The 15,110-nt window shown below is 38.9% G+C and overlaps 1 protein-coding gene across 3 annotated transcripts in view; it reads left to right on the top strand.

Annotated features, from left to right (window-relative positions):
• Positions 1-747: 747 nt before the first annotated feature.
• KCTD3 (potassium channel tetramerization domain containing 3) overlaps positions 748-15,110 on the top strand; it is a gene marked incomplete at both ends in the record, with an annotated part of 36,915 nt that continues 22,552 nt past the window's right edge. For 2 of the 3 annotated variants that reach the window (XM_084245045.1, XM_084245044.1), the window contains 8 exons: positions 748-830; positions 3,860-3,913; positions 4,429-4,474; positions 5,972-6,045; positions 9,876-9,934; positions 10,182-10,262; positions 11,507-11,647; positions 12,053-12,143. In XM_084245045.1, coding sequence (XP_084101171.1) covers positions 748-830; positions 3,860-3,913; positions 4,429-4,474; positions 5,972-6,045; positions 9,876-9,934; positions 10,182-10,262; positions 11,507-11,647; positions 12,053-12,143 — 629 coding nt within the window. The remainder of the gene's footprint in view (positions 831-3,859; positions 3,914-4,428; positions 4,475-5,971; positions 6,046-9,875; positions 9,935-10,181; positions 10,263-11,506; positions 11,648-12,052; positions 12,144-15,110) is intronic. The other variant, XM_084245046.1, reaches the window with a different exon arrangement.

The raw sequence follows: 15,110 nt of genomic DNA, 5'->3' as shown, positions 1-15,110 counted from the left end.
CCTTCCTTGCTTTACAAAATAAAACAGCTGGGGGCAGGCATGGAGGTGGTTGAAGAGGGGTAAGTCAATGACTCTGCTGCAGCAAGCGCTTTGGTTACAACTTAAGAAACGCTGAAGAGTTTCAGCATTCCCAAATCTACAGGGCGCTGGCCCAACTGACATTTAGGCTCTAAATTGTTTTTTCCTTTCATCTCCCAAATGCGCGTGGAATAGGAGGGCGCCTGCTGGCCCAGACTTGGCCTCCATCTCGGAAACCTGGCTCTGGGCTGGAAGCTGCGCCCAGGGGAGGGCGGGGAGGGCGGGGAGGCAGGGTCCGGGCCGCGTGGGCAGCCCGCAGGCCCGCAGCACCCGCTCCAGGCCGGCTCTCCCTCCCTCCCTCCACCCCGCCTCCCATTCCCTCTCCCCTCCCGCCCCTGCAAGGGCGGAGCCCGCGCTCTGCAGTGTTTTGTCCCGAGCGGGGACCCTTCCTAGCGCCGCGGCCCGGAGCGCGGCTGGCGGCGGGCGCCGAGGGAGGCCCGGCCGGCGGCCTGGAGGCGGCCAGAAGCGGAGGCCGGGCCGCCCTCCCGCGCCGCCGTGCCCAGGGCCCCAGGGGCCGCCGCGAAGGTGGGGGAGGCCGTGGGCGGTGCCCGCACCCCGGCCGCCGCCCCGCCCAGCCCGCCGCCGCCACCTCCGGGGGCCGCCACCGCGGCGGGCTCGGCCACCCCGGCCGGGGAGGGAGCGCGGCTGGCGCGCGCGGAGCCACCGGCCATGGCGGGCGGGCAGGGCGGCGGCCTTGGCGCAGCAGCGGCTGGCAGCGGCGAGATCGTCCAGCTGAATGTGGGGGGGACCAGGTGAGGAGGCGGCGGGGCTCCCGCCCCTGGCCTCGTGCGCCCCCGTGGCGCCCTCCGCGCGGGTCCCTGGCGCAGGGCGGGGCGGGCGCGGCGGGCGCGGGCCGCTCAGGTGCGCAGAGCCGGGGCTGCTGAGCTCGCGGGCCCGGCACCCCTTCTGGGGAGCCCGGGACCCGCCGAGGCTGGCGCTGGCTGCCCTCGTGGCCGCTCTCCCTCTGAAGCGTCCCCGCCCTCCCCAGGCCTTGTTTTGGGTTGGCTGGGCGCGTGGCTCAGGAGTCTGGGCTCCGGAGTGGGAGTTTGCAGCTGTGTTGGAAGAAAAGGGCTGATTGAGTTTTCGCCTCTGTGGGAAATAAAATAGTGACGTGGCCTGCAATCTGTTTTGCTGTGCTTGAGAATATATAAAGTTTCCAATAGCTAAGACCTTTAATATATATATTTTTTAATTGCAAAATGGCAGCAGGGAGAACCGCAGTGTCAAAAACGTGTGGTGGGTAGTGTTTTCATTTAAACATTGAATCGTTTTCTGGGTGTGCTAGAGACATCACCCGACATGGTGATTTTTTTATATTTTTTTCATTGTTTCTCTGCTTTGCTTTCTCTCATTCCTCCAAAGCAAAACTAAGGAATGACAGCATGGTTGCCCCCATGTGGATAACTGGTCTTAGGGAGATTTGTCTCCTAATGTAAGATGTGGATTTCTTTACTGAAATCATGCGAAAATATTGTGGGTTTGATAAGTTATGGATGCAAAGTAGGTCTCCAATGTGTGTTTAGGCTGGAGAGGAGGGCTGGATGGTTTAAATTCCCTACACTGGTTCCTAATTCTATTGCTTATTAATACATTTCATTTCACACTTTCTAAAGGACATATCAGTATTACAATAAAAATAAAGAGCATTGTTAGGTACTGTATGTTGGAAGTGGATGGCTTAATGGGTGAACTATACCGCAGAATTGATTTAAATTTTTTTTAATTGTATAAGGCAGATATCTTAGCGCTGGAACGTTTTATTTTAAGAGATATTACAGCATTTTAGAGGTAGAAGGAATTGGTAGTCATCAAAGTCACTTAAGAAAAAATCCTGATGTGATTGTCATTAAAGTTGAGAAATTGCCACTGGGAGAACCCCCCAGTGGCACTGGAGTGATGCAGGATCTGAAGGAGTAGAACAGAATTCAAAAGAGTTTATTTATTTATGAGCAGAGAAGCATATGTCACATGTAAGTCTTTTTTTCCTCTCAAGATGAGATGTGAAGATGGAGACTTGTTGAGAGCAGCTGAGGGGACAGTCAGTAGGGTATTCATGGGCAAATCTGGAGTCACTTCCTAGGCTTTCTCTTTGGTTAGCTCAGCAATCTCAGGCAAATTATGTTTTAGTGCTTTTTTCCTAAAATCTGAAATTACCACAATACCAACCCTACAGGATTGATAAAGGAATTTGAAGTAATAGATGGGAAATGCAGGGGTTAGTGGCATTATCAGTTATATCATAGCTGAATAAATAATTTTAACTACACTACTTCTGAGTTAACATAGGAGGCAAGTAGCATGGAATATAAATGTGGCTATGCTAACATGTTCACTAAAACTAGCTTAAACCAGATTGCACATGACCCTTGACATATTGTGTGTAATTTATAATGTCATCATTTCATGAAGTCATATTTGGAACTAGTTTCAGAGCTCTGGATTTTCCCCATCCTTTCTCATGTTTGTAACGAAAAAGTGGTGGGGATGAGGATCCAATTCCTTTGCCCAGAAAGTTCTTACTATATAACCCCAAACTGCTTGTTTTAATTGAAATTGCCATTGTGATTTTAAACCCAGCATTGTAATTTTCTAAATTATGAAGAATTTGGGTTATTTGGCAAACAATCTGCAGTAAAAGCAGTGGATGTAAAAGGTCCCAAGTTGTAAGTAATCCTCATTTGGAATGTATTTAATGATTTCCAAAACAGAGTGATTCATTTTTGCTGTGCACCCTTGGAGAGGTCAGTTCATAATTGAATTTACTTTCATTTGTTTGACCAAGTCAGTTTCTTGTGACTAGTTGTATTTGCTCACTTTTAACAATATACTAAGAGATACACTTGGAAAGATTTGCCATATTTTCTTGAAACTGTGACTGTTTTTTAAATTGCTTAAATGGCTGAGGCGCTGCTTTCAAACAGTCATCAGATGGTAGGACTGTATCTGCAGTGAGTTTATACTCAAACAAGGGCTGGCTTACATGAGCCCTACCTTGCATTCTTTGGCATGTCAGTTATTTATTTATTTATTTATTTATTTATTTATTTATTTATTTATTTATTTTCGGCTCTGTGTATTTTGCTAAAGTTTCCCACAGAATTGTTGGTTATAAGCAGACTTGATCAAATGAGAGTTAACCTCAAAACAGCAATGTTTATTGAATGATTTTTGAATGAATGCAAAGTAGCCCAAGATGCAAGTAGCCCAAGACTACATATATGCATAATGTACAATGGAATTAATGAGCTCAAAAAGATTATGGAATTGAACATAGGAAAAGCCATAGAGAAGGTAAAACGTGAGTGCAACCAAGAAAGTTGCTTGGGACTTGGATTATTGCATATGTCAGGGGTGATGTAGCTGGGGCAGAGATACCAAAATGGTAGGAAGCATGAATCATTTGGGAATATTAAGTAGTCTCTGACTAGAGGGGAAAGTTTGTGTTGGCTAGATGAAAGGGGACCTGCAGATAATTTTGAATGTTAATGTTGACAAGCTTAGACTTGTTGATGGACTGATTGTTGATTCTTCAGCAGATTGGCATGCTTGGGAGCATTATATGCCAGTAATTTGTTTTTTTGTTGAGAGCTCGTTGAATTATTTTTAACTCTGAATTGAAAGCAGGATTTAAAAGTATTAAATGTAATAAGTATAATTGATACAGCTGCGCACAAGCTTGTAAATCATCAGCTAGTTTGTAAATCATCAGCTACTTACATGGTTAGCTAACAATGAAATTTCAATATTCTCATTTGTAATACCTGATAATTTTCAATTGCAGATTTAGTACCTCAAGACAAACTCTAATGTGGATTCCAGATTCTTTTTTTTCCAGGTATTTCTGATTTTTTTTTTTAAGATTGATATATTTATGCATACAAGAACTGGGGTGTAGGCCAGAGGTTGGGCATGGTGGTGGTGAGGGAGTCATCAGAGACAGAGTGGGGAGTAGAAAAGGCAAATTGACTGAATTACACTGCTGAGGAAAGCAGCAGACGAGTCAGGAGAGGTCTGCTGCGCCATGTGGGTTAGCTCCCTGGCCTGAGATTGAATTTGTGCTGCAGTGGCTGCAGATAGCTTTATAGTGCTGAGACTTAGTGCCACCAGGAAGGCCCCTATTTCTGATACATTAGTACCATTTTAATACACTTGATTATCAAAATAATAAAAATTTCTTACTGGATAAATTAATGTTTTTATTCATTGAAAAATCTTAATGCTTTAAATAGAATTTTTTATTTTACTTTGGAGATAGGTTTATTTGTATTGGTCTTTGACATTTGATAAAGAATTAGGACATATTGATACTCAGATTTTAAAAACTAATTCTAGCTTGTTAATGACTTGCAGTTTGCTGAGTGGAAGAATTTCAACACTTAGAGATGAAACTGGTGCTGTGAGTATAATGTTAAGATATATTTCTGAATTAGATTAATTAGTCTTTATAATGCATGATCCTTATATAGTGACTAAGAAGATAGGAAAGCTCATATTTTACTAACCTCTAAATGTAAGTGAAATATGTTTAAAGTTTATTTTTGTCATATATAGAATGTTTCTTTAATTACAGAAGATAAATATAGCAATTAAAATATAGCAATTTAAGTATTAATAATTAGAGATTGTAGGCTATATGTGTATATGTTAATACAGTAAATAAATGGATGAACATTAATACTAAAATATTTTGACATTGAATTTGAATGGTAAGGTATTGAAAATTAGTTAAGTGCTACAGTTTATTTTTGGAGAATAACCTTAGGAGCTTGTGTGACAATGATGGAATGGGTGAGGTAAAGAATTAAGTTTCAGTACAAGAAAAATTGGTTTATACATTCGAAGAATGATTTCACTAGTAGTGTATCACCTAACAGTGTTGTGCACAAACACGAACTGCACATGCGTGGTGACCTGGCAGGTGGCCTAGATGTATCCTGATCAAGTGCTGTCAGGTTCACAGAGGAAATCGCCCCAGGATGGATTCTGATGGGTTCTGATGGGTTCTCCTGAGGTCTCCCTGCCAGGCATGATTGTAATGTGCAAACATTATGTGCATGTCCAGTGTTGCAAAAGAAAAAGGGCTTTTTCTGTTTGGAGGTACCAAAGTAGCCAGAGAGAAGAAGTGTAAAACTTGTTGATGAAATAGAGCAGCAAGAACAGCTGTGTCCTTGGAAGACTATAAAAAAGGCATCGGGTGATAAGATTGCCACAAATCTGTGGTATTTCTTCAATTTTTGTATGAGATTGATTGTAATAAAAACAAAAGCAAGAATTTATGATCTAGAAGAACCTCATTCATTGTGACTGTCTCATTGGTGATAATATAAAGAGGTTTATTATTTGCTACCATTCCCCTGTTTAATTGATTTAGGTAAACTATATAAATGTTCAGTTTTATAGTTAGAACTTGATTATTCAAAACAGTGTTGGGTACATTCCTGTAAAAAGTTAACCTATTATGTATATCATGTTTTTTAAGCATTTTCCATATATATGTATTTTTTTTAAAGATTTATTTATTTATACAAGCACTGGGTACAGTTAGAAGCGCAGGAGGGTGAGAGAATTCACCAGAGCCAGAGCAGGGAACAGAACAGGCAGACTGACGAAGAAATACACTGCTGAGGGGAGCAGCGGGTGCACAGAAGAGGTCTGTCTCGCCATGTGGGACCCTCACCAGCGGCCGGGGATCGAACTTGCACTGCAGAAGCTGCGGGCAGCTTTGCAGCCCAGCGCCCAACCGCTGCGCCACCAGGGAGGCCCTGGTAGTAGCTTTCAAGATAGGATCAAGGGAAAAAAGCTTTTAAGTAGTTCCAGTGTTCCCTAAGTTAGTGTTTCAGATATTAAAGTTAAAAGTTCAGTTTATAATTTGAAATAAAATCTTCATTTACAGATATTTATTGACAGAGATCCAGCAGCATTTGCACCCATTTTAAATTTTCTTCGGACAAAAGAATTAGACTTAAGGTAAGAATTACATCCTTCTAAAGTAAATTCTTACTGATAAATGTGGGATTTGGGTATATTTTATGAAGCATTCTTTTTCCTGATACTATTTTTCTTTAAAGTTTCCTCAGAATGCAACTCTCAGAGAGGCCACCCCCTCTCCTCCTGTAGCTTACTCTGAAGCGTCCCTGCTTCATCCCTATATCCCTCCAGGTCATTTCCCCACTGCTTTCTTCATTAGCTTTATTTTCATGAGACTTTATATTCCAACAGGGCAGGCACTGTTTACTGTTTAATTACCAGGATTCAGCATTGTGCTTGATGTGTAGTTTGGGTTCAGTACATGCATTTTGGGGTAAATGAATGAGCCTCTGAACTCTTAGTATTACTTTGTTATAGTCCATCCAGATTCCTGCCACAATCTAATTTGTATTTTATTTATTTGATATAGTCCTAGCAAATTATATATTTTTAGCTACAACTTTAAAATTTCTCATTGTTATTTGAGCTGTTTTTAAATATATACTTTTTGGCTTATGTATGAGCAATACAGTGTGCCAAAAGGCAAAGGTTTTTTTATGTTTTTTTTTCTTTTTTTTTTTTTTTAATTCTATCTTTTATAAAGGTCATGTTCATTTACAACTCTGTATATGATTTAGGGGTTCACACCTCTTCACCTCTTTTATGTATATTACCATGGCATATCCACTACCAAAGGCAAGGATTTTTCTATCTGGTTTGTTTTCTGCTGTACTCCCAGTGTTAAAACTGCATGTAGTAGCTCTGCAATGGACATTTAATGGACAAATGAAAGTTTGGTGACACTTTTTGTTTGTTTGGGTTTTGGCCTCGGATTGGGTGGAATGGGAAGTAGTTTATTAATACTTTAGTAAAGTTATTTGACCCATAGCATTTGATTAAAGATACCTAACTTGGATTACCATGTGTAGTAATTCATATTAGATGTTATTGTTATGAACTGGATGTTCTGTTGTTAGGCAGAATTAGTTTAAATATCTGCATTTACTACCTTTTTAAAAAAGAAAATGGCAGCCTTATTTCACTTAAGGAGGCATAGCAAATTTAAATTCTGTGTGGTACCTTCCAGTAGAAGATGGGAACGAATACTGTGTTCCCATTCTGTTCCTTGCATAAAATTTTTCTGTTGCTCTTGGCACACTGTATTGTACCAAATTCATTTCCCTGTCCTCCCAGGAGACTGGAGCTGCTCAAGAACTGTCATTTGTATCCTGAATGACCTGTAATCACTCAGTCCTGGTGTGCTGTTCACACAGAAGGTTTTGAAAAGAATACACAGTTGTTGACTGTTCTTATTTTAAACTGGTCAAAAGCAATTTCACAAATAAAAGCAGTTTAGTATCACAGTTGAATGTGTCTGTTAAGCACATGGAATCTTTTCCCTTCTTTTTTTTAAAGACCAGTTTTAGGTTTGTAACAATTTTTTTCTTTTTTCCCCATATTTGCTCATGTTACACTCATCCTTCAAAACCCACCAGTGCCCATTCTCCATCTGCCTTGGCCCCCATCCCTTCTTCCCTGACTCCTGTTCCTTCTGAAACCATTATACTCTTACACCTAGTTCAAGATTTAATCCTACTATTCTTTGCCTGTTTTCTGGTTATTTACATTCTACAGATGAAGTCATCTTATATCTGTCTTTCCCTTTTTTGACTTATTTCATGCAATGTAATCACCACACAGTCCATCCATTTTGTTCCAAATGCCACATTCATCTTTTTCACAGCTGTGTTTTACTCCATTGAGCATATATTCCACGATTTCTGTTTGTTGAAGGACAGTTGGAATGGCTCCATAACTTAGCAGTGTGGACAGTGCTGCTGTGTACATAGATATAGATAAATCTATTTAAATTAAAGTTTCTATATTATTTGGTCAAACACCTAATCGAGTTATTACCAGATGGTACAGGATTTTCATTTTTATTTTCTTAAGATATCTCTATATGGTGTTTCACAGGAGTTGCACCACCTTGCATTCTTACCAAGGCATTCAAAGTCCCTTTTTCACCACAACCTCACCAACATTTGTTGATTTTATTCTTTTTCATATGGGCCATTCTCATGGGTGAGGTGGTATCTCAGTGTGGTTTTACTTTGCATTTCCTTTGTAATAAGTGATGTGAAAAACTTTTCATATGTCTGTAGGCCATCTTAATGTCTTCTTTAGATAGGTGTCTAGGTCTTTGGCCATTTTTTAATTGGTTGGTTTCTTTGTTGTTTAGTTGTGTAAGAACTTTGTAAATTTCGTAGATAAACTCCTTGTCTGATGTATGGGATGAAAATACTTTCTTCCATCTTGTCTTGTAGGTTGCTTTTTTTTTTTTTTTTTTCATAGTTTCTTTTGGGTACAAAAGCTTTTAAATTTTATATAGTCCCACTTGTTTATTTTTGCTTTTATTTCTCTGGCTATTGGGGTTGTATTCCCAAACACATCTTTGTGATAGATGTCCTATTTGTATCCCGTGTTTTTTTCCAAATACTCTATGGTTTTGGTTCTTATATTCAGATCTTTAATCCATTTTGAGTTTCTGTGTTTGGAGTTAAATATGGGTTTTGTTTCTTTTTTTTTTTTTTTTTTTTTTTTTTTTTTTTACAAGTGGCTATCCATGTTTCCCAACACCTTTTATTAAGAGATTGTTTTTTCTCATTGTATGGTTGTGGCTCCTTTGTCAAAGATTAACTGTCCATATATCTGTGGGTTTATCTCTGGGGTTTTAATTCTGTTCATCTGGTCTGAGTTTCTGGGTTTGTTCCAGTACCATACTGTTTTGATCACTGTTGCTATGTAATATAGTTGAAGTCAGGAAGTATGATGCTTCCATCTCCGTTTAAAAAAAAATTTTTTTTGCATAGAAGAGCTCCGGTGTAGGCCGGAGGTGCAGGGGGTGAGAGGATTCACCAGAGACAGAGTAGAGAGCAGAACAGGTGGATTGACTGAAATACTGCTGAGGGGAGCAGTGGAGACAGGAGAGGTCTGCTGCCCCATGTGGGTTATCTCCCTGGCTGGGGATCGAACTTGTGCTGTAGTGGCTATAGATTGCTTCATAGTGCAATAGAGACTTAATCCCTTGTGCCACAAGGGAGGCCCTGATACCCTTTTTTTAAGTAAGAATAGACAATAACTGACACCTAAAATGAATCATTAATATTGTAGAATCTTAAGTTTCCGTTTACTTTTATTTTCATATTGCTTTGTTGTAAATGTTCATCTGAATAACAGAGCCATTCTTAATCTGGTACTCCCCAACCCCCACTTGGTATTTTGTTTTTATTTTTGGACTCTGATGAGAAGAATCATTTTCTGAATTTATTTTTTTACCACATATTTATTGTCTAACTTGTAGTTCGAGCTCTATGCTAGGCAGTATGCAGGGTATGCAAAGAGAAATCAGAGGCAGATCATGTTTGCAGGGGGCTTACATTATAAATGAAGAGGTTAAAATATGTATAGAAATAATTCTGGTAAAAAACTACAAGGAACATATAGTAAAAATTAAAAGCAATTAGTGCATATAAGAATGATTTCTAGTTGTTTGCCATATTCATTTAATACTTTTTGACAATTGTTACTATAAAGCCTTGATCTCTCATTTGATTGTCCAATTCATCTGTATATGGATGATTTTTGAGTGAGAAATTGTGTTTGTTGGTGTACAGCTATATATTTTTCAAATAAGAATATTAGGAAAATAAATTTGAAAGCCTTCTGACTTTGTTCACTGTAAGAACCTACTATTTTATTTTCCTCCCTCTTGTGTTCATTCAAGTTGCCAGTGTCAGAGATTGACATCATTCCTTTTTTTTTTATAGGGGAGTGAGTATTAATGTCCTTAGGCATGAAGCGGAATTTTATGGAATCACTCCATTAGGTATGGTTCTCCTAGTATTTTGTAATTCCAAATTGACCTCTTGTGCACTGAACCTGCCCAGATGAAATGCATTTTATGCCAGGGCCTAATATTTGGTGGAATAGGTCACTGCTTGCTTTTTCCATGGTAAAAAGATATTGTCAGCTAATTTAGACTTTTCTTATCCTCTTCAATCAGGGAAAGCAAAAATGCAGTGCTCTTTCTGTTTGTATGTACTCTTGACAAGTTTGCTTTGAAATGTTTTCAGTACGAAGACTTCTCCTATGTGAAGAATTGGAACGTTCGTCATGTGGCAGTGTCCTTTTTCATGGTTACTTGCCTCCACCAGGTACTTCTACATCATTTATTCAGTGTTAACATTATTTTTTAATCACTAAGTAAGTACAGATGTATAAAACTATTCCTTTACTGTCTGCTTTTTCTTTTTAAATAACTGGAAATAGACTGGCAATATACCCCAGACTGGCTGTGACTGTTTAATGTAGCTTCATTTACAGAAATGGCTGTCTGGCTGGATTAGCCTTCTATGTTAGGGCATTAGGTCTCTTTTATAGACCCCCAGAAGCTCTGCAGAGGTAAGTCAGTGCACCAGTGTGCAGGTGAGAAGCAGGTCACCCCCACTTGCACTAGTTGGAAGAGTTCTGCCTTCACCCATGTAACAGTGGGCTTCTGAGCAAGATTTCATTTCAGAAAAGATTTCCTTGGCAAATAAAAGGTATTGAATGTATGGAGCATTTCAACTCTAAAGCAGTTAAAATTAGTACACAGTATCTAACACATAGTAACTGTACCATAAATGTTAAAGACTAGTGACAGATTGAACAATTAATGATTTTTTTTTAAATTTTTTTTTAATAGAGGCATGTTTTATTTATTTATTAGTTTGTTTGTTTTGTTTATACATGCACTGGGTACAGTCAGAAGCGCGGGAGGGTGAGAGAATTCACCAGAGCCAGAGCAGGGAGCAGAGCAGGCAGAAAGACCGAAGTACACTGCTGAGGGGAGCAGCGGGCGGCAGGAGAGGTCTGCGCGCCATGTGGGACCCTCCTCTTGTGGCCGGGGAGCAGCCGGGGATTGAACCAGCGCTGCAGAGGCCACGGGCAGCCTCGCAACCCAGCGCTCAACCGCTGTGCCACCGGGGAGGCCCGAACAATTAATGATTGATTCATTTCAGTAAACTAGCATATATTCCACAATTTCTCTGTTTGTTGAAGGACAGTTGGAATGGCTCCATAACTTGGCAGTGTGGACAGTGCTGCTGCATACATAGGGTATAGATAAATCTATTTAAATTAATTTTTCCATATTATTTGGTCAAATACCTATATCGAGCTAGGTAAAAGTGAAATGTAATATGACACATTTTAATCTTCTTTATATATCATAAATACCAGCAATATGTTGAAAGAATTTCATTGTTTTTTCATATTCATTTTGTTTTCACGGCAATTATTTACAATAAATTGCTCTGTTGGAAGATATAACAATTTCATGTTTTTGTTGCAGTGTGAAATTCTAAATTTTTGGTAGGTGAGATTAGAAATAAATTTATTGTCTGCTTTTCTTTTATAGGTATTCCTAGTCGTAAAATAAACAACCCAACTAGATCCTCTACCGATTCGAGGAATGGACTCAATTCCTCAGAAGGTGAAGCTCGGGGAAATGGTACCCAGCCTGTCCTCTCTGAAAGTGGAGAAGAAACTGTTAGGCTAGGTAAGCCAAGATTACCTACACAGAGAAAGAAGAATGTGTATAATTTTAGTTATAGGTGATTCTTAAAGATGTGACCTTTGCCTTGTCGCTCCTTTTAATCCAGATTTACAACTGTATCTTGAAAATTCTCACTTAACACACAGCTCTTTTTAGTGTATGATATGTTTGCTCTAAATCTTTAGGACAGGGGTTGGCAGATACAGCTTTGTGGTTTCTGTGTTAGTCTGCTCAAGTCTGCCTTTCTAGTATGAAATGATCCAGGGATAGTGTATATAAACTAATGTGTTCGTTTTTTTCCAACAAAACTTCATCAGAACAGGCAGATGCCTGCAGAAGAGCCATTGGCCATAGGTTGCCCACTCCTGCTTTTAGAATGGAAGTATTTTTGTTTTCTAAAATCAACAGGATTTCCTGTGGATCCACGAAAGGTGCTAATAGTAGCTGGCCATCACAACTGGATTGTTGCTGCATATGCCCACTTCGCTGTGTGTTACAGGTACTGTATAATTAATAATACCTTTTATTTTGGGGGTTGGTTTTTAATGTGATTTTACATTTTTAGGTTTGAGAGCTATTGTCATCAAGTTTTTCCTTGTATGTTCTATGTACTTCTATATCTGCTGGTGAGGTTTAGTTTGCTTTTATTTTCACAGGTAATTTGGCAAATACTGATAGTTTAAGATGTCTTAAATATTTCTCAGACAGTTGGGAGTTGTGATATAATTGAGAAATATCTTGAGCTTTTTATTTATATCCATCTTCTGTGTCTTGTGCTTACTCCTTGTTTTTATCCAGTTTCTGAATCATTTAATTGTTAGATGGCTAGACAAGATGAGGCTCATGATCTTCTGTCTATGATGGAGTCCTTTGTACTGGATTGTAGATAGTTGTGTAGACATTACATGGTCATGACTACCATACAGGGAAGTGAGTGTGTCAGCGGTTGTGGTGGGCAGAAGTGATGCAGGCCAGTATGTATAAGGTAGCAGACCTGCATGGTTCATTTGAATTTAACTGATTTTTGCATCCTCAGAAACCAAAAGGAAATGAGGGAAAAATGTAGACCAATGATTTTTTTTTTTTTCTGCTGGAGAAATTGTAGGGTTCTTGATTCAGAATTACTGTGCTTGGGATAGACTAGTCTCAGACAATGCTCCAATTTAACTTAATCACTAAAAAATCACAGAATATATAGATATTTTGTCATCATTAGGTTTAAGAAAAAACAGCTGCAGTAGATTAACATAGTGTCTTTTAAAGGTCAGATCATCTATTTTTAAAACTTCAAATTTCTTTTTTTTAAATGTTTGATAGATTTGCCAGATAAGATAAAAAGGAATAAAAAGTCCTTTATATTAAGAGAGATTTATTTAGAATATTTTTGTTGAGCATATGCTGTATATATTTTGGTTGAAATTATTGAGTCGTATGGAAATGGTCTGGGTAATTTCTTTTGGGATTGACTTTTATATGAAGCAAGACTAATTTGAAAAAAGGAATATTTTTAGGAATGTTTTGTACTTACCATGTTAGGGATCTAAATTGTTAAAAGTGTTCTAGACTGTTTATTATTCACATATTTTACTGGTGAGGGGTTCCAGAGGAGTTGTGACGTTACTCTGATAATGTTTTCCAGATGTGACATGACTCAGCTTTTGTTAATGCACAGCAGTGGCTAGAGACTCCTTGTCAGACAGACTTGGGATCTTGCAGAATTTCAGTCAAATAGAAGGATGATGTTTGTTTGCTTTTGACCTTGATCTTTTGCTTTCATTGAGTGTTAATGACATAGAGCAGAATACACAAAGTGACAACTGAAAAGAATTGAATACATACTGCATTTCCTCATGCAGAGTTAATCAACGTGATGACAATAAAAAGATTTTTGAGGAAAATATTTAGATTATTTAGGAGGGTAATCTTTCTTTTTTCCACAACTTTGATACCAGTAAATTAAAATCTCCCCCAAAATATGAAAGAGTGATACAGTGTATATTCTTCACTTGGATTCACAATTTCCTAAATATTAGCTTTTACTTTCATATTTTTGTTTTCATACTGAGTTTTTGACAGTGTTGTTGTGTAAATTGATGTCCACTTGGAGTTTACATTCACTTTATTTTTTTTTAAACTTTTTTTTAAAGATTTATTTATTTATTTATACAAGAACTGGGGTCCAGGCCAGATGCGTGGGAGGGTGAGAGGATTCACCAGAGACAGAGCGGGGAACAGAACAGGCAGACGACGAAATACACTGCTGAGGGGAGCAGCGGGAGTGACAGGAGAGGTCTGCCGTGCCATGTGGGACCCTCGCCGGCCGGCTGGGATCAAACTGGCGCAGCAGAGGCTGTGGACAGCTTCACAGCGTGGCATTCAACTGCCTGCGCCACCGGGGAGGCCCTAAACTCTTTGTTTTTAAGATTGATTTATTTATACAAGCACTGGGGTACAAGATTCCCATGTGGGAATCTCCCTGGCTGGCCGGGAATCGAACTGGTGACGCGGAGGCTACGGACAGCTTCACAGTGCTGCGCTCAACCTGCTGTGCCACCAAAGAGGCCCTACATTCACTTTAGATCTTTAATCCATGTACAGTTTAATTTTTTGTGTATCCTGTGAGATATAGGAATATTTTCTCCCAAGTGGGTAGCTAATTATATTCTAATTTTTTTATTACATAAATTGTTCTTTTTCACTGAATTTGGAAGACTCCTTTGTAAATGCTTATGGATACACATAGATCTAATTTTAGACATTAATCTTCTGACATACTTGTGTATTCCCATACAATTTGAGGTACAGTATACTTTTACTAACTTTCAAAATCTTGTAGACATGGTCCCTCTGCTCTGTCCTTTGAGATCTTCATGTGGAGGGGACTATGTGTGTTGCATAGCCGTCCTAACTTGAGAGCATTGGTTCACTGTGTGTGGCATGTTAGAACACCGCAGTTCACTGTCTGGTTTAACATAATTTAGCTTTTGTATTGTTTGGAAAACTATTTTTAATGCCCTAATTTCTAAAGAAAAAAGAACTTAAAGAATGGTCTCTGTAAAAGATTAGATCACATTTAGCTTCATTATTAATTTTTTTTCATTATTAATATTTCTAAATTAATTACAGGATCATATTCTCATTGAATCAATACAGTGTCTCTTCATTGAACATCTCATGAACCTAATGTTTTTGGATCTACTTAGCAACTCTGTCATTCCTGAAATTTATAAGCATATTGTACTTCAAATTGTATGGGAATATACAAATATGTCAGAAGGTAGATCTCAGGTTTGACAGTCCTAAGATATGTATTTCATTTCTCAATGTTTTTCAATTTGTATTTTATTAGAAAATTATTTTTGTTTATCTTAGCATGGGACTCCCACCTGGTGGCTGAATAGGGTAATTGCAGACCATATAATCCAGGAAAATTGATAAACTTTTCTCTTGCTTTGAATTGTATTAT

Source organism: Talpa europaea, assembly GCF_964194135.1.
Source record: "Talpa europaea genome assembly, chromosome: 10".
Lineage (NCBI taxonomy): Eukaryota > Metazoa > Chordata > Mammalia > Eulipotyphla > Talpidae > Talpa > Talpa europaea.
The sequence above is the reverse complement of the archived record's forward strand: the minus strand, read 5'-3'. Positions and strand labels throughout refer to the sequence as shown.